This window comes from Crinia signifera, chromosome 3, assembly GCF_055691185.1.
Source record: "Crinia signifera chromosome 3, ASM5569118v1, whole genome shotgun sequence".
In the NCBI taxonomy this organism is placed as follows: Eukaryota; Metazoa; Chordata; class Amphibia; order Anura; family Myobatrachidae; genus Crinia; species Crinia signifera.
In genome coordinates this window covers 28,433,276-28,456,784 of record NC_139219.1, presented here as the reverse complement: position 1 = coordinate 28,456,784, position 23,509 = coordinate 28,433,276, and the positions used below count along the sequence as shown (strand labels likewise).

The following is a 23,509-nucleotide window of genomic DNA, read 5'->3' as shown; positions in this document are numbered from 1 at the left end:
TTCACTATTTTCTCCTGACCTATTGGCACTTATTCTGGTCCACCCGCTTAAGCAAATTCCTTCTCAAATGGACAAAACCATGCTGCACTGCAGGGGGGGGGGGGGGGCAGATGTAACATGTGCAGAGAGAGTTAGATTTGGGTGAGTTATTTTGTTTCTGTGCAGGGTAAATACTGTCTGCTTTATTTTTATACTGCAAAATAGATCTCACTTTGAAGTAAAACCCCACCCAAAGCTAATTCTCTCTGCACAAGTTACATCTGCCCCACCTGCAGTGCACATGGTTTTGTCCATTTGATAAGGAATTTGCCTCTGAGAGTGAACCAGAATAAGGGCCTTTGACTCTCAACATTATATTCCACACCTATTAAAATGATTATCCACTGAAGCAGTGTTTCCCAAACTGCACTATTACAGTCCAGGTTTTTAAGGATATCCATGTGTAAGCAAAGGTGACAGAATTAGTACCACAGTCTATTTGGTTTAACATCTGGTATTAAGCATGGATATCCTTAACACCCGGACTGCAAAACTATGTAAACACATTTTTTATTGATAATCACACTTTATTTGAACTGCATATTAGTATTACCGGTACTACACATGAAATAGGTTGACACCGCTAAGATTGACAGGGTTGGAAGGTTGACAGGAAGCATTAGGTCGACAATGGGAAGGTCGTCATGTGTTTTTCACATTTTATTTTTTGCCGACTTGTGCCGACAGTTGGTATTTCACTCCCTACCATCCACTAGGGCAGTGGTTCCCAACCCTGGTCCTCAAGTACCCCCAACAGTGCATGTTTTCCAGGTACCTGTCCTACAATGTCGTACTGGAAGTCCGTGTTTCCTGGTCTTGCTCATTGTGGATCCACTTTGGGAGGTGCAGCTGGATCCTTGTGACTCAATATAAATCAGGCATGTCCAAACTATGGCCCTCCAGCTGTTGTGAAACTACACATCCCAGCATGCCTTGTAATAGTTTTAGCATCCCTTAATTGCAATACCGTGGCATACCTCCCAACATGACCCTCTCCAGGAGGGACACATTGCTCTGTTTCTGGACTTTCTTCTTCATTTATGATTGGCAGCACCTGTGTTCAGACACCAATCTTGTTACTTAACCTGTTCAACACAGGCGATGGCAATTATACATTCAGAGGAAAGTGCAGATACAGAGCAATGTGTCCCTCCTGGAGAGGGTCATGTTGGGAGGTATGCCGTGGCAAGGCATCATGGGACTTGTAGTATTACAACAGCTGAGGGGTGTTGGCAGGTGAGGGATGTCCCAGGTGAAGGGTGTTGGCAAGTGAGGGATGTCCCAGGTGAAGGGTGTTGGCAGGTGAGGGATGTCCCAGGTGAGGGGTGATGGCAGGTGAAGGGTGTCCCAGTTGAGGGATGTCCCAGGTGAAGGGTGTCTAGGGCAGTGGCTCTCAACCTTGGTCCTCAGGACCCCAAACAGTGCTCATTTTCCAGGTCTCCACACAGAATCACAGTTAAAATTATGAGCTCCACCTGTGATCTTTTAAATTGTGTCAGTGAATAATGAGTGCACCTGTGCACCTGCCAGGCGATCTGGAAAACTGAGGACTGAGGTTGAGAACCACTGGTGTGTCCCAGGTGAGGTGCGTCCCAGGTGAGGGGTGTTGGCATGCGAGGTGCGTCCCAGGTGAGGGGTGTGGGCGGGCGAGGAATATCCCAGGTGAGCGGTGTCGGCAGGTGAGGGGTGTTTGCAGGTGAGGTGCGTCCCAGGTGCGGGGTGTTGGCAGGCGAGGAATATCCCAGGTGAGGGGTGTCAGCAGGTGAGGAGACCCCGCCCACACCTTTTATCCCAGGAAGTGATGAGCAATGGGGTGACCCGCCTCCTGACACCTGCCTATAATCTGTAGGCTCACATATAAGGGCACAAGGTGGATACACTCAGGAGAAAACAGGCCAGGCATCTGTGGAAGGTCCTGTAAGTGCTGAGGTGGAGGATGGCAGCTTATGCCCATGCTCCTGGGGACCTGTACCATAACAACAGCATCTATTGCCAGCCACAGTACCTACCTGTAGGGATCAGCTGTGTGCAACAGGAGTTTCCAGGTAGGGATAATCAGCGGTGCATCTGACAACTGTATTTCCTTAGTGCTCGTGATGGCTCCTTTATCTGGTTTGATCAGGGCTGGATTATAGCGGGGGCACAGGCCCCCGAAGGCTTAATCCGGCTCTGGGTTTGATGAGTTCTGTGCAATAATGACTGATGGCTAGAACATGTCCTATTGGTCCTCTGTAGTGTTACATTGTTCTGCTCCTGCTAGGGTGGCCAACTCATCCCTTTTAATCCGGGACACATTAATTACACAGGTTCTGTGGCTGGCTTTCACCTGGTTTTAAACTGCCACAGAACGTGTGTAATTGTGTCCCGGATTAAAGGGATGAGTTGGTCACCCTAGCTCCTGCTCTGCTCTTCCAGTTATATCCACTGCAGCAATAATATAACCCCTGTTCCATAACTAATATACGCAAAATCTCTGCTAAAAAGGCTAGTGTCTCTTTTATAATTGGCATATAAATCAGGGTTGCCGACTTTTAAAAGCTCCTCTCTGGGAGAAGCAACTTTCAGCAGGGGGGTGGGGCTTATGTGACATTATTAAGCTCCGCCCCATGAAGGACAGTTACTAAATTTGCCTATCTCTGTTGAGGGGCGGGGCTAAATGATGCTTTAGCCCCACCCCCTCCCTGGAGATCTGCAGACATAAGGTAATTCAAACGCCGCGGTCACGGGGGGGAGAGCCGCAATGGGGGGGTCCCCCAGAATCTGGGAGGGTTGGCCATTCCGGGAGGGTAGGCAACCCTGATATAAATTCAAAGTTTTTCAACTATATATTTCCTATATAAGGTAAAATTACAGGTCATTATAATGAATGTTTGCTTGGCATTTTTCACACCTGTTTGGACCAGGGTCACCTACCTGACCCTCTCCTTCAGGAAGAATATCCACTGTTCAAGGACTTCCCTGGTAATGTATGATTGCCATCAACTGTGGTTAAACACCTTTGTTATCAATTACATAGCTTACCACAGGTGATGGCAATCATACATTACCAGTGAAGTCCAGAAACAGAGAATTTTCTCCCTGAAGGAGAGGGTCAGGTAGGCAACCCTGATTTAAAATTCACTTAAGGTGCATACACACTGTACAATTATTTTTTTGACCCATTTGGTTGAAAAAACCTTTCCATTGAACGCAGAGTCCTGGATGAAAGGATCTAGCTACAGTTTATCGGCTTTTTGAAAGATATCCAAATTGAGCTGCATGCACAGTTGACGAACAATCTTGATGAACAAATGGCGGGTATGCGCATCATTCGTCTGTCGTCCATATCTTTCGTCCAGGACACTGGGTTCAATGGCAATATCTTTCAACCAAATTGGTCAAAAAAAATTATACAGTGTGTATGCACCTTTACACTTTATAGGTGTGAACAGACAAGAGTTGCATTAATGTATGCATGACATACTCTGGTTATGACATAGTTACCTACCCTCCTGCATTCTGCAGGAGACTGCTACTATGGCAATCTGCCTCTCTCCCTCATTAGTCTAGCAATCTCCCTCATGTCACCTAGCCCACATTACACTGTTACAGTTTTGGGGGGAAAAGGAATGAGATACATTTACACTGAATCATCAGCACCATTTCCCAGCACTTTACCAAGTATAGTAGCTCTTACTAACTGCTTTGGGGCTCATCTACATTTGGATATAAGCCAGTTTAAAAGATTCCTCTCAGATGTAGCAGTACACACCCACGCTTCTAGGTTCCACGTTCACAATCTCTTTACACAATCTTTCTACATATGGAACTAGACACGCCCTCTGGGCGCTGTGCAAAATTCTGCTACCAACTATAATCTCCCTGAAACTAGTTTTCAAAAGTAGGTAAGTATGGGTTATGAAAAACCAGGGGTGGCCAAACTGGTTCATGTTTTCAAAATCACCTAGCTGTAGTCATTACTGTCATTTCCAAACCTGCTGCATTCATTCCTATTATAGAGCTGCAGGTCACCTGAGACACATGAGCTGGTGGAAGATCTTGAGGACCGGTTTGGCCACACCTGTGATAAATCTAACAAAGAAATAAGCCACACTGAGTGTAAAAACCTCTTTAGCTATTTACCAGATAGTGGTCCGTTGCAAGATCTTGTCATGTGCTGAAAATGCATAAGTGTTTAGTATAGAGTAGTTTTCCTGGTATCCTTGCAGAATTGAAAGTGAAACAAGTGACCACAAAGTAATGAAGGGGAGGAGAGATATTACAGCCATCCAGTATGGTCGGGGATGTAGTGAAAACCAGAAAAGCCTGGGTCAGGAAGAATTGGGTTAAGGGTCATAGGGGTGACACATGAAATAGGTTGACAACGAGAAGATAGATATTATATTCAAATGTGAAACGGTCTACCTTTTGATTGTGATACGGTTGCTGGGTAGACAAAGAATTGTGCCTGGAAATACATCCCCGGATTCATGTCTCTGACTTGATTATTCTCCCTGTAGATAATTTTAAGGCTGAGACAGGAGATTGTTACAGCACCCCCTGGTGGGAGCAGTGTGACCTGGCAAAGCAGTATGCCCAGGTGACGGGGACAGGCGATGATTCAGGACCATCCCAGCGTCGGAAGAGAACTACTTTTAGCCCTAAACAGATTCACGTATTGGAGAGCTTCTTCCAAATAAACAAGTATCCGAATATAGGTCACAGGGAGGAGCTGGCGAAATGTGTCTATATTCCAGAACAGAGGATACAGGTATGCTGCTGGAATGGCTGTCTGGATTAACCCAATGGGCGGTATTCAATGAGCCTGATTCACCATGTTTTTATGGCAAATTTGTGCTGTTTGGCGAATTTTTGACTAAAACGGTGAATCGCCCTATTCAATGACCAGATGGCGAATACATTTGAAGGTTTTTTTCGCCATGATTCACCGAGTAGCAATCGCTATCTTTTTATGGTGAAGTGGAATGTGAACTTTTTGTTTTTTACATTTGGTGTAAAAAAATCAGGAATTTTATTCTGAGGAGGGGCATGCTATTTTTATTCATGTGCTGTAAGCACATGAATATATATTTAATTAACTTTTTTTTTTACACAGCAGCCAGCGCCGGAGCCGAGCCGCTCATTAGATATTCATATATTCACTGCACCCGATCGTTACATATGCACGATCGGGTGTAGTGAATATACCCGCTCCCATGCTGGCACCCCCGGGGGGTAGCCTGAGCTTCCTGGAACCCGGGGAGCCCACCTACCCCCCACATACGCTCTGGGGCAGGCAGAGAGACTTCCATCTCCCTGCCTGCCACCGTCCTCAGGCTCCCTGCGGCGTTCGCCGCAGGAACTCATATTCGCCAGTCAGGGGCAGCGAGCCCCTAACTCGTTGAATACCGGAGCCGGCGAGGCTACGGAACGTGGCGAATGTGCAGCGAATCCTAAACAGGATTCGCTGCACCTCGCCGGTATTCACATTGAATACCGCCCAATGTGTCTACACTTATCTCATACAATGGGCCAGGTGCAATAAGCTTCAAACAGGAGCTGATTGGCTCTCCACTCTATCACTCTATCACTAACTGCCATGTCACAGGCTGGGTTTGAAAAATGACAGTTCAGAGCTGTTTATCATTCTCCACTTTTTTTTTTTTGGAAGCTTGGTGGATCTGGCTCATTATAACCCAGTTATGGCTGACCATGACCCTCCAGCTGTTGAACTACACATCCCAGCATGCCCTGGATAAGTCTTACTATTTGGCCATGCTAAAACTGATGCAGGGCATGCTGGGATGTGTAGTTCAGTAACGGCTGGAGTGGCAAGGTTAGCCATCACCTAAAGGCCAGACTGCCAATCCTAACTGACTATATTGCTCTTGTGAAATCCCACAACCCCTTCCCTGCACTCGCTCTTTTAAGCAGGCTTGCCTACCCTCCCGGAATGGCTGGGAGCCTCCATGAAATCAGGTCCTTCTCTCAGCCCCCCGGGAAGGTGGGCAAATCTCCCACATTCTGCTAATTGCCCCCCGATTTCCCCCCCCCCCTGCTGGTGTAATTACCTGAAATCGCAGGTCCGCTGAGAGGGGGTGGGGCTAAAATGATGGTGCAAGACTTGCCTCCTGATGGTCCCACTGTAATGTTTTGACTGTGGGCACCCTGTAATCTGTTGTGGAAGGTGTAGTGCAGGCCTGGACAAGCCGTGGCTATCCAGCTGATGTGAAACTACAAGTCCCAGCATGCCTTGAGAGAATGCTAAAACTGCAGCAATGCATGCTGGGATGTGTAGTTTCACAACAGCTGTAGAGCCACAGGTTGACCAGGCCTGGTCTAGGTTGACATTGGGCCAATCACAACCTCAGTAGCTCCCACAGAATACAGACCCCCTTATTTGTTCAACTTACAGAGCTTGAACAGGATACGGTCATTGGGTCTACAACAACTAGGCCGATATGGGGTTTTTTTGAGCCGACAAGCGGTATTTCATGCCCTACCATCCACTAGGGCGTGGTGGGAGAATAAAATAGTGTGCCGAGCGTAGCGAGGGGATGCGGTGTACTTCAAACTGTGTCTGTGTTGACATTCGGGTAAAAAAAACCCATGTCGACCTAGTTGTTGTAGACTAAATGATCCACACCCGCTTGAACTGGCTCACGTCTTCTGCTGACATATAGAGAGGTTGGTAAATGGCCTTCTCATAGAAATAAAGGCCCTTATTCAGATCTGATTGCAGTACAAATTTGTTTGGAAAATGGGCAAAACCATGTGCACTGCAGGTGGGGCAGATGTGCAGAGTTAAACTTGGGTGGGGTGTGTTGAATCTGAAATCTAAATTGCAGTGTAAAAATAATGCAGCCAGTATTTTCCCTGCACAAAAACAAAAAAAACCTCACAGAAATCTAACTCTCTCTGCGCATGTTACGTCTGCCCCACCTGCAGTGCACATGGTTTTGCCCATTTTCCAAACAAATTTGTACTGCGATCAGATCTGAATAAAGGCCAAAGTGTATTTGCAAAAGGGAAAAAGAATGATCAAGGATGAGTTTTATTTTCTCAGTGCAACTGTCCATGTTAAATGTTCTAGATCAGATGTAATATTCTGCTGGACAGAGGACTCTCGACTGTCTTGTAACCTAAAGAGTAACAGAAGTGTCAGCTGTGGACTGTCGGACTGCTGTCCTGTATCTAGCTTTTTCCATCCCCTTTGACCCTTGTACGTAAGGGCTTCCATGTCATTATGGAACATGTTGCGGTTACTGCAAAACACATGGTGGTTCTGGAACTGACTTGGGGCTGTCTTTACCATTAGGCAGCTGCCTAGGGACTCTAGAATCGAGGGGGCGCCCCTGATCCTATATAAAAATCAAGGATGACTCAAACGCGTCCTTGTTGAACTTACAGCAAATGGAGTGTCTAAGACACCACATTCACCTGAGGTTCTAGTCTGTATTGGTGGATAAGGGAGCAGTAATCTGAATTAACTAGGGTGCCCAAAAAACTTGCCCTGACCTGACTATCATGTCTTTGCCTGTAGGTATGGTTCCAGAACAGGAGAGCAAAAGCAAGACGCGAAACCGTGAAAAAAACAGTCTTGATAGAATATTTGCCTGACCAGGAAGATGGCAACAAGCGGAACCTGCTTCATAGAACTCTGCCAGCATCCCCTAAAAGGACCAGCAAGAAGTGGGTGAAAACGCTGATGAGCTTTAAGAAACCCCTTCCTTTGTATCCTCCGTCTGCAGACTGGTCTTGGTTAGCCTACGCATCGCCCAGCCAGAGTCTTCGATTGCACCAAGTGACCCTTGAGGACTATCGGAATGGGTTATCTAGCCTCAACTTGGGCAGTCGGGAGTACCTCAGCAGCAGAAGCCATAATGGGGCCAGTGGTGTCCACTTGAGAAGCCTTAATCACTACAACCACAAAGGCCAGAATGGGTCAAGTGGTGTCCATGAGCCCAGCTACAAGAATGTGGACCCGGTCATGGAATATAGCAATGTGGTGATTGACACGACAAGATGATACACCTAACCCAAGGGACTATAGTAATTACAATTTCTGACCACACTGGACCATCCCACCTGAGTCTGGTTCTTCTAATGGCTTGGTCACACTACTTCTAGTCCACTGTCGGTCTGACCACTTCTGGGCCCAGTGATGGACCTCCCAAGACTAAAGTACAGCTGTGGTCTCCAAGTGACCAAATAGAGATATATGAAAAGGAAAAGCTTAATTTTAATTGGCTAAGGAAGAAATATATAGGAATAATTTTTAATAGTTTTTATTTAGTTAATATATTATATTTATACAATTGTTAGAACTTTCTGTGTATTTGGTTGATGCTAATAAAGTAACCATACATGGAAGAGAAGGCTATTTTGATTCCAGGTCTCAATGATTTAGGACGTTAAAGCTGGGTATACGTGACACAAATGCCCAGCGAGGCCGTGCGTGATGGGACCTGGTGGGGGTGCATACTCTTGCTGATGGGGACAGGTGCCATGCTAGCAGTAGCCTCAGTCGGTCTGAATGCGTAGATTAAGGACATCTCTAACTACCCATGTCACATTGTTACTCTAGTGCGTACACAGCTGAAACTCTGCAACCCTAAGTTCTAGCCCCTGTGATTACAGATGCTGAAAAAATGTGTACAGCAGTAACTCTGCTGTACACATTTTTTCAGCATCTGTAATCACAGGGGCTAGAACTAGAAAGGATGGGTTGGCCAATAATATGAGCTAAGGACAGGCCAGTGTGGTGCGTCAGGTATGGTGCGCCGGTGGTATGGATCATGACTGTCAGTATACAGACATCAGAATCCCACCTGACAGCCTCCCGCTAGAGGCTGCTTTGCACGCCACAGGTTCTATCCTCAATCCTATGGGGGTTGTGGACCCCCACAGGGGCGGATCCAGGATAAAATGACAGGGGGGGGCACCATGATAAAAGAGGGTTTAGGTGGGGGAGGGGCGGTGTTAGTGGTGCCAGTGTACATGCTAAGAGAGCGGGTGAGAATGGGATTAAAAATAGGCCCTGGCATTTAAAGTACGCAGGCCCACCATGGCGACAAAAGCGAAGGATGTAGTTGTACGCAAGCCAAAGGCGTGCTCCGGAAAAGGGGTGTGGCCACTCAACAGAAGTGTGTCCTTGAGTGTACAACACCATATACAACTTCTACACATTATGCAACAAAATACTAGACCCCTTTATACTTCCCCATTACACATGATGCCAAATGGAATGGAATGAAATTCACATAATGCCACACGGATTGAGCCAAAATTCACATAATGCCACACAGATTGAGCCAAAATTCACAATACGCTTCATAAACAGGGACGTTGTCCACCAAAGGCACGCATTAAACATTTACACCATAATGTCCATTACACGTTAAGTTACACACCATTATGTATTATGCCAAACACCTTATGCTACATAAGTGCTGCTTATCTACATGCTCATTGCCAAGGGTTCCATGCTCATTGCCAGAGGTTCCATGCTCATTGCCATGTGGGATTACATGTTCATTGCCAAGGGGGAATACATGCTCACGGTAAATGGGGGACAGCCGCCGCCAGGCAGAAGTGATAGCCACTGATAGTGGCAGAGCCTGGCTGTATTCAGAGCACTGAAATAATACCCCTTTCACACCAGAAAATGCATTCCCAGGCTGGCCCCTTTTACACCAGCCTAGTCCCTGCATTTTCTGGTGTGAGGGGGAGAGAAAACCACCCCTCCCCCGCTTTAACCAGTTATCTCATTTAACCGGCTATATCTTCAGGAGCAACTGACCCATTTACATGAGTATCATATTGAAGAACTTTTGAGAGGGCTTTAAATGATTTTGGTCCAGTGAAACTGGAACGTTTGGTTCCAGAGTAATCTGCCCTCAAAGAACATGAACAGCCATGAAATTAATTTTCAAAAATAAAAAAAATCGGTTTACCCGCAATATCTCTGGAACCGATTAACCGATATGGACCAGCCTGGTATCATATTGAAGGCCCAGCGATTTGGAATTGAATGAGATCAACCACAAGCTTCTGTGATGCCAGGGCGGGAACTGGCAGCCGTCGAAACCGGGTGGGGGTCGGAATTGACGGGTCCCATATTATCCTACGGGGAAAAAACGTTACAGCTTTGCCAGGCGATATCTCCGGTTCCCGGGGGGCTAGAGACACGGGGCTGGGCTCGTTGGAAAGCCCTGGTCCTCAGCTACAAAATGAAATGACAGGGAGGGGCACGTGCCCGGGTGCCCCCCCTGAATCTGCCACTGGACCCCCAGAAGGGAGAATAGCCCCTCTTGGTCAGAATCGCAACTGTCAAACGGTTGGGATTTTGACTGAGTCATGTGTGAAGTGATACAGAGGGCCAGACATTGACTTCCTATGGCATGCAGTAGTGGTGAAGATACTGGAACAGAGGTCAATGAGGGTCATAGTATCACTGGTCTCGAGAAGTAAGTGGAGCCCATCTCCCACCTATGTCACTAAAACACTATGGGGTGTATTCAATGCCGTGGGCGACAGCGAGCAGGGCTTCCTGCTCGCTGTCACCACTTGCCCTGTCAGTATTAAACTTGCCCCCCCTCATACGCCAATCAGAAAGTGAGATCACTTTTAATGAGCGATCATTATGTACTGATTTAAAAGTAAAATTTTATGGGTGCAATATTTTATTAGGTACTTGTGTATTATCACGGCGCCCCCGATTTCCATAGTAGGGCATTGTATGGGGTCGCATCCGATTTTTAATCGTACACCCACCCGGATAGGTGATTACTATGTTAAATGCACCCCCATTTTTAATGCCACCCCCACTATCAATGCCAACCCAAAGCGTGGCTAGTGGCGGCAATACGCGTCCCCCCGACCTTTTCATACCCCCACTATCCACGTCAGCGTGGAGTTGATTTTATATAGTGTGGCGAGCCACCGAGCCCTAAGCGTGGCGAGCGGACGCGGATTACTTCACATGTATTCCTCATCCCCTCGCGGGGCTCACCACACTATATAAAATCAGCTCCACGCCGACGTGGATAGTGGGGGTATGAAAAGGTCGGATGACACGTACCACTGCCCCTCACGGGTTGGCGTTGATAGTGGGGTGGCATTAACAATGGGGGTACATTTAACATAGGAATCAGCCATCAGGATGGCTGTACAATGTAAAATCGGCTATGATCGCATCGCATGCCATTATAATGGCATGCTATGCCACACGATGTTAAAATTGTACAGTCAGCCCTTAAAACCCTGAAATCGGGTCCCATCGTATACCTTAATTAGTGGTATGCGATGGGCGCCGTGATAATACACAAGTACCTTTTATTAATATACTTTTTCATGAGAATGATGAAGCTATTTTATTACAGGGGTTCTCCTGGGTAAGGGGTAACATTAACTGGTTACTTAGGAAATTATTTATAACAAAGACATAATTTATTATTCTACTAAAATACAAATCAAAATGGCAGAACAACATCAGTGCCAGAGGCCGTGTTCCCCCAAAAGTAGCAACGCATGAATAGATCTTTTGGCATCCCACTAGAGCAGGCTTTCCCAACCACGGTCCTCAAGGCGCACCAACAGTGCAGGCTTTAGTGATATCCAGGCTTCAGCACAGATGGTTTAATCAGAATCACTCAGGTACTAATTAAATCACCTGTGCTCAAGCCTGGATATCTAGAAAACCTGCACTGTTGGTGTGCCTTGAGGACCGTGGTTGGGAAAGCCTGCTCTAGTTGCTGCCAGCGTGCAAAACACTTTAATACCCCCATAAAGGTGAGGCACAGTGTTAGGATGATGTAGACACCATTTAGAGCTGACCTGGCTAAACTGTGGCCCTCCAGCTGTTGTGAAACTACACATCCCAGCATGCCTTGTCATAGTTCTAGCATTCCCTAATAGCAAAACTGTAGCAAGGCATGATGGGACTTGTAGTTTCACAACCGCTGGAGGGCCACAGTTTGGACATGTCTGATTTAGAGCCATAAAATAAATACATTTGGAACTGCCCCCTTATTTTTTCTTTTATATTTCACTAGGAATCGCTACATTTGTAGCCATTGTACTAGAGCAGGGCTGGGCAATAGCGGCCCTCCAGATGTTGATGAACTACACATACCAGCATGCCTTGCATCAGTTTCAGCATGGCCACATATCAAAACTAATGCAAAGCATCCTGGGATGTGTAGTCCAACAGCTGGAGGGCCACTATTGCCCAGCCCTGTACTAGAGAGATGCCACCCAGATTGTTACTGCAGATTTAAATCATTTGTCTGTGCCTTTCAGCCACGTTTTTATATAATCATCCAAATTTGTTTTGAAGGCCAACAGAATATTTTCCGGTCCCTGACACCACCCCCCTGGATCGGACATTGCTGAATCCACTGGGCAGTCCGGCATCTCCTCCTTGGGCAACAGTAATAAATAACTATGTAACAGCCGCAGGAAGCATTTCACCAGTCAATAAAACACGAGAGCTGAAATGCAAATAAGCAAAATCGGCTGTCTCCTTCCATTACAGAGAGTCCGCTTTTGGCAGAAGACGCCTAAATATAACTATTTCTTAAATATAATTATTTATTCAAAGATCTTGGTACAAAGAAGTATTAAATCACAGATAAAGTGCAGAGTGCTATATATATTAACAGCAATGAGTTCATTATAATCTGGGCATAGGTGGGTCATTGGTCTGTTCCTCACAGACCCCCCAGGACAGATGTGAAATCGTTGTCCCAGTCTGATCCGTACTCGGTGGACCGGTCGCTAACGCCAGAATCGGAGATGGGAGAGCTCTGCTTGCTGCAGTCCTGCTGCATCCCTGGCACCTGGGGTAACATCTGGGCATTGGCTCTGGTGCAGAAATTGATAGGGGCCTGGATTGGTTGGCTGCTCAGATTCTCAGGAGACATGGCATTGGTGGTCGGGAAGGCGGGGTAGTCCATGGTACAGTTGTTCTGCATGGGCACCTGGATGTGTCCTCTGCCAGTGTCCATAACTTGACTACTGAAGGGCATCATGGGCGTGGTACTACTGTACAGATGTTGTTGGTTCCCCATGTGGAGGTTAGATGGCACGTTCTGGGGATAAAGTCTGGGCGATGATTGTTCCCTCATTAGCCTGTCTCTGGCAACTGAACAGGAGTACTGGGGATATCCCAGGTATTCTGGAGCCTGGACTGTGTTCTGCTGCATGTTCCTCAAAGGTGGCATCTGCTGCTGCTGCTGGGCCATAGAGAGATGAGGAGAGGCTGCTGGGGAATCCCAGTACTTATCGCCCATCATGCTGGAGTAGCGCTCCTCCAAAGCAAGGGGGTTGCTTGTTTTGACTCCCTTTCTCCTGGCTTTAGCTCTTCTGTTCTGGAACCAGACCTGCAGGACAAAGAGACATCTGATTAACACATTGCGCACACTGATAACGTCAGGAGATAGGTCTAGTTATGAGAAGACAGGGATGGGGGTACTGTGGTGAGGAGATTGGTCTAGCGATGTGGACAGAAGACAGGGATGGGGGTACTGTGGTCAGGAGATAGGTCTAGTTATGAGAAGCCAGGGATGGGGTACTGTGGTCAGGAGATAGGTCTAGTGATGAGAAGCCAGGGATGGGGTACTGTGGTCAGGAGATAGGTCTAGTGATATGCACAAAAGACAGGGATGGGTCTAGCGATGTGTACAGAAGACAGGGATGGGGGTACTGTGGTGAGGAGATAAGTCTAGTAATGTGGACAGAAGACAGGGATGGGGGTACTGTGGTCAGGAGATAGGTCTAGCGATGTGGACAGAAGACAGGGATGGGGGTACTGTGGTGAGGAGATTGGTCTAGCGATGTGGACAGAAGACAGGGATGGGGGTACTGTGGTTAGGAGACAGGTCTAGCGATGTGTACAGAAGACAGGGATGGGGGTACTGTGGTCAGGAGATAGGTCTAGCGATGTGGACAGAAGACAGGGATGGGGGTACTGTGGTGAGGAGATTGGTCTAGCGATGTGGACAGAAGACAGGGATGGGGGTACTGTGGTCAGGAGATAGGTCTAGCGATGTGTACAGAAGACAGGGATGGGGGTACTGTGGTTAGGAGACAGGTCTAGCGATGTGTACAGAAGACAGGGATGGGGGTACTGTGGTCAGGAGATAGGTCTAGCGATGTGGACAGAAGACAGGGATGGGGGTACTGTGGTGAGGAGATTGGTCTAGCGATGTGGACAGAAGACAGGGATGGGGGTACTGTGGTCAGGAGATAGGTCTAGTTATGAGAAGCCAGGGATGGGGTACTGTGGTCAGGAGATAGGTCTAGCGATGTGTACAGAAGACAGGGATGGGGGTACTGTGGTCAGGAGATAAGTCTAGTAATGTGGACAGAAGACAGGGATGGGGGTACTGTGGTGAGGAGATTGGTCTAGCGATGTGGACAGAAGACAGGGATGGGGGTACTGTGGTGAGGAGATTGGTCTAGCGATGTGGACAGAAGACAGGGATCAGGGTACTGTGGTGAGGAGATTGGTCTAGCGATGTGGACAGAAGACAGGGATCAGGGTACTGTGGCCAGGAGATAGGTCTAGTAATGTGGACAGAAGACAGGGATGGGGGTACTGTGGTGAGGAGATTGGTCTAGCGATGTGGACAGAAGACAGGGATCAGGGTACTGTGGTCAGGAGATAGGTCTAGTGATGTGGACAGAAGACAGGGATGGGGGTACTGTGGTGAGGAGATTGGTCTAGCGATGTGGACAGAAGACAGGGATGGGTACTGTGGTCAGGAGATAAGTCTAGAGATGTGGGCAGAAGAAAGGAATGGGGGTACTGTGGTCAGGAGATAGGTCTAGTGATGTGGACAGAAGAAAGGGATGGGGGTACTGTGGTCAGGAGATAGGTCTAGTGATGTGGACAGAAGACAGGGATGGGGGTAAAGACAGACATTCGGAGGCAGATAAACATTAAGCAGGAGCACATACCTGGATCCTGGACTCTGGCAGGGACATTTGCTTGGCCAGCTGTTCCCGGTGGTGAATATCAGGGTACATGTTGAGCCTAAAGTATCTCTCTAGAGTGTCCAGTTGAGCCTGATTGTAGACGGTCCTCTTCCGGCGTTGGCACACTGCTGTGACCGCAGCTGGCGCCTGGCTACCCATCATTTTGGGCTGAATAGTTGGCACAGATCTACTGTCACTATTGTCTGGGGCAACAGCTTCTTCTGAAAAGCAATGATCAATTATGATATTATTAAATATGAATAACCAACCAAGCATCTGATAATATATAATGTCCATTCTAATATCTAAATCCGCTCTAGTAATCTCCAGCAAATTAAGGTCCTCAAGGCACCCCAATATTCCAGGTTTTAGGGATACCCCTGCTTGTGCACAGATGATATAATCAAACTGAATGAGCAACACTTTAAATCACCTGTGCTAAGGCATGGATATCCTTAAAACCTGCACTGTTGTGGTGCCTTGAGGACCGTGTTTGGAAACCATTTACATAGACCATTCACAATGCACTATATATAATTGTATTTGCACGCCCAATGTAGTATACTAGTATTCATTCTAGAACCCTGCACCTTTCAAAACCTGTGCAGTTCCTCTTTCCGCTGTGGTGCTTCTAGCAGTTTAGTCTGTATTTCAGCAGAGATACAGACCAAACTTTGCTAGAAGCAAAACAGCAGCGAGTGACACCCCAGGCAGGAAACAGGAACTGCACCAGTGTTGGAAGTACCAGGATGTTGGAATTAGCACTAGTATACTGGACAAAAGAGGTTAGCAGAAAGTTCATATTTTTTAGGCCGGGTAATATAAATGGGGGGAATTTGTGTAATTGATCTAAAACAAACAACTGTTGTGACTATTTCTAGATTACCCAGGTTGAAGGTAATTACGCATAACCCGGTACAAGCAAAGAACAATAAAATAAATATCTATTCAGTATTATATTATTGTCTATAGGACAACAATGCCTCAAAAACACTTACCTTTAACACAGGGCTGCTGAAAGTCCTCCGGCTGCAAAGGGTCCATGCATAGTCCCATGTGAAGAGTTTGTGGACCAGAAAAATCCATTTCATTGGGACTGGTGGAAAAACAAGCTGAGTAGTAATCTCCATGCTCCTGGCTGTACCCAGCCATCTTCCTGGGGGTAACTGGGATGTCTGCTCAGCTGGCAATGTGCAGGTGGATCCTCTCTGCTGCTCTGCTACCTGGGTACTGGGTGAGGGCCATACCCAACGCCTCTTATAGCAGGTAGAGGGGGCGGTGACAGTGATCAAAGCACCTAGGTGTGAGAATGGCTGGGGGGGCTGAAATGATGCTGAGGGTCCTGGGTGTCTAGGTAGACACAATTGTAAAGCTCAGGTTAGCAGCCATTATATCCTGCTGGGCTAATCAAAAGGCATGAGACTCGCAATAAACATATCAGGCCCACTGATCCCAGAAGGTATGTTTCCTGTCTCATGCCCCAGGAAGTTGCCTACACCTCCAGACTCTGCGCTCCACTGCTGGCTGTCACGTCAAGGCCAAACAACAACACAAAACACATGCTGTACCTGTGGGGGTGCGGTGTTCTGACTTTGCGGGCCACATCAGTAAACTGGGGTGCAGCCAGCAATAATGGAGCTAAAACGTAGATTGCAAGCTCTTCAGGGTAGTTTTAAAGGTACTTGTTTCCTAGCACGGTGCCCCTGATTTTGATCGCAGTGCATCTTATGCAATCGCATCGCATGCAATATAGCGGCATGCGATGCGATTTGATGCGATTTTTAATTGTACAAGCACCCTAATGGGTGCTTACAATGTTAAATGCACCCCCACTATCAATGCCAACCCGAAGCGCGGCGAGCACAGCGAGCCCACGAGGGGCGGGGGTACGCGTCCTCTGACCTTTTCATACCCCCCACTATCCACGCCGGCATGGACTTGATTTTAGATAGTGTAGCGAGCCACCGAGCCAGAAGCGTGGCGAGCCCCGTGAGGGGACACAGATTACTTTACATGTATTATGCGTCCCCTCGCGGGGCACGCTGCATTCGCCACGCTTTGGGCTCGTATTCCACGTCCGTTCGCCACGCTTCGGGCTCGGTGGCTCGCTGCGCTCGCTACACTATCTAAAGTCAACTCCACGCCAACGTGGATAGTGGGGGTATGAAAAGGTCGGAGGACACGTACCGCCGCCCCACATGGGCTCACCGCGCTTCGGGTTGGCGTTGATAGTGGGGGTGTAGTTGACAATGGTGGTGCATTTAACATTGTAAGCACCCATAAGGGTGCTTGTACAATTAAAAATCGCATGTCATTTTCTGGCATGCGATGCTATGCGATATTTCATTGTACAAGCACTCCTGTTAATTTAACGTGAATATCGCATCGCATCGCATACCACTAAATACGGTATGCGATGGGCGCCGTGCTAGGAAACCAGTACCATTTTAAAAGACACTATAGGCTTGATTCTGAATTGCACACAATGTTCCCAGCGCTACTGCGCGCGCACGGAAATATTTCGTACGGAAAAACTCATCCAGGCGTTACACAGAGGCGCAGTTGCGATGAAGACAGAGCTGTGCATTGAAAAGTGCTGGTCAGCATCCGTAAGGTGGTAGGGAGATGGGTCGTATTATGGGACTGCGTTATGGTTGCGTTCTCCGAAGATGAACCGCTCACATTGGAGGATATTCTCTGATGGAGAACCTGCACTGGGAATGGGGCGACAGGGATGTCTGAAGTGGGCATCGCAGTTATAGTACAGTCAGATGCACGGCTGCGCATTGGGTAAAGTGGCAATTTGGGCCAATTTCACCCGATTCCAATGAAACGGGCCGAGAAATCGTCCCAAATCGGGTGAGTGTTATGTCCCCGCAGGTCCAATGCGTGGTCCTATGCGAAGGTTGGACCGGCATGAAGTCTGACCTATGACCCTCCTCCCGGCAGCGGGGAACAGGGATCACATGCGACCCTGTCGTCCGGGAAGGTCTCCGGTGGCTCGCAGAGCATCGGCTGGCCATACAATGCTGTTAGAGATCGCAGTAGTGTATGGCCAACTTAACCCCGCAGCGCAGTCCTTGGTATGGCCACTCCCAGCAAACTGTGGTGACGCCCACATTTACAGAAACGCCGCCCCCTGTCCCTGCTCACAAACTCTGCCGCCTGTCACTCAGACACAGTTTTTGCAGTTTTGCTGCACATGCGCAGGACGGGTCTTGCGTGTACGCAGTTCCTCCACCAACGAAAACTGCGCCGCGGCTCACAGAAGCAATCCAAGCTGAATTAGGCCCAACATGCAGAAGCACACACAGACCAGCAATGATTTGCTCATACAATTAGCCTACCGGTATGTTTGTGGAGCACAAGATATTCTAATGAGCTGCATACGGCCGTGATCCCTACTTTATAGGGATGTTCCACTGTAGTTTATTACACAAACCTTTATAGCCCATATAAACTCCCATTTGTAGTTAATAAGTAGCTCATCAGCTTGATGAATGGTAAACTATCAACGTATCTGTGTTCAGAACAGCGCGCTTCGGCGCAATGCACGGAAACACGCCAATAAGCGCAATGATTTTTATATGGTTGGAGGGTTTCCTCTGGGTACTCCGGTTTCCTCCCACAATCCAAAAATATACAGGTAGGTTCATTGGCACCCAACAAATTAACCCAAGAATGTCTGTGTGTGCCTGTACACGTGGAAGGGAATATAGATTGTAAGCTCCACTGGGGCAGGGACTGATGTGAATGTTCAAAATGTACAGCGCTACGGAATATGTGTGCGCTATATATAAGAAACTGTTAATAAATAAATAATAATAATAAATAATATTCACTTCTTGAACCGAGATGGCTTTAACAATCCATAATAAGTGCATAATATGAACGCCAGGCGCAAGGTAAGCACCGTACATAATAACATATATATAAGCCGGTTCTAGATTGATATAAGGACTGAGGCAGCAGTCTGGGATATGTGTATTCCCAGCACAAAGTGTTTTGATGTTGATGGATCCTCTATGATGAAAAGCATGGGCGTGGGGTTACAGGAGAAGTCTCACCTCTGAGGGAGGGGCAGTGATTTGCTAATGACCCTGAACTCAGAGGCTGTTATCATGGCTGGGGGGGCTGTGAGGTGGGGTCATCCTGTGTCACACTCCAGACTCCAACTTCCCTTCCTAATGTGGATTCACAGTGGCAGCTCCCAGTTACTAGGGACAGATCTGTCTGAACATCCCCAATAGGACAAGGGCCTCGCTTGAAGGTGGGCGTTGTGCCAAACACATGACATTTGTGCTTTGTCTGCAACAGACTGCACCAAAAAAAGACCCTCTCTCCCTCCCTCAATGTGATTTGAGGTTTTTCAATATTTTTTTTTTAGACATTTGTGTGAGCTGTACCACACGTGCGACATTGTTCTGTGGTTCTGTGTGTGTGTGTCTTTTCCTATGTATAGACACAAATGTTGGGTATGGGTCATTGGGTTGACCCATTTTAGGTCGACATGCATTGGGTCGACACCTGAAATAGGTCAACATGGCTAAGGCCGACAGGGTTGGAAGGTTAGGAGCATTAAGCATTAGGACAATGATGGCAGGGTTGACAGTCAAAAGGTTCAGTTTTTCATTTTTTTTTGTCCCGAATGTCGACACAGTCAACACATACTTGCCGACTTTTCGAGAAGCCTCTCCGGGAAAAGCCCGGAGAGGACAGCCGGATCGTCAGGTCAGGGGGCGGGGCTGATGACTGAAAGCCTCACCCCCAATTCAGGCAAATGCCGCGATTCGCGGGTCCGCGAGTAGGTAATTACTAAATGGTAATTAGTGCGGTAAGAAAGGGGGGTGCGGGGGCTGCCAGGCAAAAGCGGGAGGATTGCCGACATTCCCGGGGGGGAAACCCGATTTTCGGGAGCCTCCCGGCAATTCTGGGAGGGTAGGTAAGCCTGAGTCAACATGAACACTGTTAAAGTGCACTGCATTCCCTGGCATGGCTTGCTGCGTTTGGCACACTATTTTAGTCTCCCGCCACGCCCTAGTGGATGGTAGGGCATGACATACTGCCTGTCGGCACGTCAGCTTAAAATAAATAAAATAAAAAACATGAAAAACTCATGTCGATATGATGCTTGTGTCGAACATCTGACCTTTTCAAGTTGTCAACCTAAGCAATACATGCCGACATAAAGTGGGTCGACCTAGTGACCATATACCCTCTACATCTGCCCAACTGATGCGTTGTCCATTATTAACTATCAGTTGTGTATATAGCGCAAACACACGCCGCAGCGCCTTGCAGAGAGCATATCACTCACTCAAATCAGTATCCGGATAATAGAATGACAGTGTATTGGTCTACAGTCAACTGGTTGACGAGCATTACGTCAATGGGTACAAAAGCTCAACCAATGAAGGCCAACAGTGCCTAACGTCGACCATTTCAGTGTTGCCCCCTAACCTCCTTTCACATTTCAAGTCGACTCTGCCAGAAGCCAATTAAAACACCAGAATATTTTCGGAGTGTGGGAGGAAATCATAGCACCTGAAACTCATGCAAATACAAAAATAACATACAAACTCCACACAGATCAGCAATCAGGTTTTATTTTTTAAACTGAACATCAACCTCAGTGCTGTAACACAGTAATGCTAACCAATCTGTGATCTGTGGCATTTATTACTGTGCATTTTATATATATATATATATATATATATATATATATATATATATATATATATATATATATATGATGGGTGGAGCGGCACTCCCAGGTCGATCTGGATATTCAGATAATGCGGTGCCCGCCGTAAATCACCTACTGTCGCAGGCTGTAGATATATTGTGGGGGACGGCGGCACTCGAAGGAACAATAATGACACCAGGAGACTGGATTAATCACCGACGTTTCCAAGCCGTTACGGCTTCTTTATCAAGGTGCAGAAGACAATGGTCAAACAGTGTAACAAGATTTAAATACCCTTACCTTCATCCCACGCCGTCCACGCCGTACGCCGAGCAGGTGGGGCGCCACCTGATGACATCACCACTGCCGGCCCCGGTCAGTGGATAGATGGAGAAATAGGGGCGGGTACACACACATCTGATTGAAAGATAAATATACATTATTACAAAATGTGACAGCGTACATAAAAAATCGCTGGTGTACATATGAATGAAATAACATTAACTCTGTGGAAACAATTTGTGCAGTCAAAAAAAACTTAGGAAGGGCACATACTTATTATGCGCCAAAAGTGTACGTGTATATAAACAAAACGGTTAATGATATATAATAAACATACGTGAACAAATAAAATAGAAGTGTGAGCATCTAACATAAAACACAATACCCTCTTGAATCCCGCTACGGATGGTTGGACTTCACTGTAATACGTGTGTCAACACCCCTCGTGTGTCGACCAATGTACGGCACTTTCCCTAATCTATAGGGGTCCTATGTTATAGCCAATTAGGCTTTTATCAAAAAAATGGTCATGTACATCCAAAGCCACACAGAGCAGCTACAGTGCCCAAAAACAATAATACTTAATGACATGTTATGTCTAACTGCAATTGATATATTTGTTAATTAATAAACAGGGGTCAAAAACCCTCACTGGTTAAGAACACACTAAGTAAATAATTTGTTGTAAATAACATTAAAAGTTATAGTTATTATAAAAAAGTTTTTATTTTTATTATTATTATAAAAAGTACGAATAACCCGCATGTTCATTTAGCCCCTTAGGGGACAAGGTCTCAAGCCTGTGTATCCACCGACTTTCGGCTCTACACAGTCGTAGATTCCTGTCTCCTCCCCTTTTTGAATCTTCAATCTGTTCAATAATTCTGTGTCTAAGGGAAGCCAACGGGTGCCTAGCCTCAGCGAAGTGGCGGGCCACTGGCTGATCGCTGGTCCCGGAAATGATGGCCCCCTTGATGGAGGAACGATGTGCAGCCGCTCGTTCTTTGAATGCCCGTACGGTCTTGCCGACATAATGTCGACCGCACGGGCAACTGATCAAATGGACCACGAATTTTGAAGAACAAGACACCCTCTGTCTGATTTTAATAGGTTTTCCTGAATAGGGATGGTAAAATGTATCCCCAGGGGTCATAAAATTACATGTGGTGCACCCACTGCACTTAAAACACCCTGGTTTGGGCACCCCCAGAAAGGTAGGTGCCTTGAGGCTTGCAGAAACCACGTCATTTTTAACTAGGTAGTTTTTTAGGTTTTTGCCCCTAGTGTAAGCACACATCAGCTTTTTATTGTGTAAGGCCCGTAATTGAGGGTCGGTTTTAACTATTGGCCAATGGGTTTTAGCAATGCCATTAATGGCTTGACTCTGTGGGTGTTATGAATTAACCCAAATGTATTTGTCATCTCCCTGGGGTTTTGGGGGGCGGTTAATGGCCTGGTCCCTAGGTATTTTTAAGACTTTAGCTTTGGATTTCTCCAACTCATCTCTATTGTACCCTCTGGCAGCAAATTTGTCCACCATGGCTACCAACGAGGTTTCAAGGTCTGCCGGCTCACTGACGATTCTGCGCACTCGTAACATCTGTGAGAACGGCAGGCCTCTTTTCAGTGGGGTGGGATGGTGGCTTGAGGCTAAGAGAAGATTATTTCTGTCTGTTGCCTTGCAATACAAAGACGTAACAACTGAACCATCTTTTAACTCAATATTTACATCTAAAAAATTCACTTTAGTGTTGCTGATATTATAAGTTAATTTAACAGGTGATTCTGATAAATTATGCAGTTTAATTAGCTCTTCCAGTTTCTCCTGAGGACCATTCCAGATGATCAGCAGGTCATCTATGTACCTGGTGTATAGTACCAGATGCCCGCTGACCCCTGGATTGTCCAAAAAAAGTTTATGCTCCACCTGGAACATATAGCTGTTGGCGAGCGATGGGGCCACTGAGGACCCCATCGCACAGCCGCATTGCTGTAGATAATATTTATTGTCTGACATGAAAAAGTTGCGCTTCAAGGTTAACTCTAACAACTGTAGAAAAAATTCCACCTTGGGGCCGGTATACAATGGGTTGTCGACTATTAGTGCCCGCACCGCCGCGAGTCCCCCCTCGTGTGGTATACACGTGTAGAGCCTCGCGACGTCTACGGTGCACAGCAAACACCCAGGAGGTAACTGGCCCAGTGCCAACAATTTCGTTAATAAGGTGTTGGTTATTAATTAACAAATATATCAATTGCAGTTAGACATAACATGTCATTAAGTATTATTGTTTTTGGGCACTGTAGCTGCTCTGTGTGGCTTTGGATGTACATGACCATTTTTTTGATAAAAGCCTAATTGGCTATAACATAGGACCCCTATAGATTAGGGAAAGTGCCGTACATTGGTCGACACACGAGGGGTGTTGACACACGTATTACAGTGAAGTCCAACCATCCGTAGCGGGATTCAAGAGGGTATTGTGTTTTATGTTAGATGCTCACACTTCTATTTTATTTGTTCACGTATGTTTATTATAT

At 46.8% G+C, this 23,509-nt stretch overlaps 2 protein-coding genes across 2 annotated transcripts; one reads left to right on the top strand and one right to left on the bottom strand.

Moving 5' to 3' along the window:
- The first annotated feature begins 1,882 nt into the window (after positions 1-1,882).
- LOC146062459 (uncharacterized) lies at positions 1,883-8,401 on the top strand. Its single transcript, XM_083174594.1, has 3 exons — positions 1,883-2,084; positions 4,539-4,789; positions 7,562-8,401. The coding sequence occupies exons 1-3, from the start codon at positions 1,976-1,978 to the stop codon at positions 8,045-8,047; spliced, it is 846 nt and encodes a 281-aa protein (XP_083030720.1). The 5' UTR covers positions 1,883-1,975; the 3' UTR covers positions 8,048-8,401.
- A 3,878-nt stretch (positions 8,402-12,279) lies between these two features.
- LOC146062458 (homeobox protein Mix.1-like) lies at positions 12,280-16,387 on the bottom strand. The gene is made up of 3 exons (XM_083174593.1): positions 15,999-16,387; positions 14,983-15,221; positions 12,280-13,403 (listed from the first exon to the last, which is right to left on the bottom strand). The coding sequence occupies exons 1-3, from the start codon at positions 16,150-16,152 to the stop codon at positions 12,732-12,734; spliced, it is 1,065 nt and encodes a 354-aa protein (XP_083030719.1). The 5' UTR covers positions 16,153-16,387; the 3' UTR covers positions 12,280-12,731.
- Positions 16,388-23,509: the final 7,122 nt, after the last annotated feature.

Coding starts and splice junctions, on each gene's coding strand:
- LOC146062458 (XM_083174593.1), bottom strand. CDS start 16,152: ATGGCTGGGTACAGCCAGGAGCATGGAGATTACTACTCAGCTTGTTTT. Junction 15,222..15,998: donor TCAGCAGCCCTGTGTTAAAG/GTAAGTGTTTTT, acceptor ATTGCTTTTCAG/AAGAAGCTGTTGCCCCAGAC. Junction 13,404..14,982: donor TGCCAGAGTCCAGGATCCAG/GTATGTGCTCCT, acceptor TTTGTCCTGCAG/GTCTGGTTCCAGAACAGAAG.
- LOC146062459 (XM_083174594.1), top strand. CDS start 1,976: ATGGCAGCTTATGCCCATGCTCCTGGGGACCTGTACCATAACAACAGC. Junction 2,085..4,538: donor TGTGCAACAGGAGTTTCCAG/GTAGGGATAATC, acceptor TTCTCCCTGTAG/ATAATTTTAAGGCTGAGACA. Junction 4,790..7,561: donor TTCCAGAACAGAGGATACAG/GTATGCTGCTGG, acceptor CTTTGCCTGTAG/GTATGGTTCCAGAACAGGAG.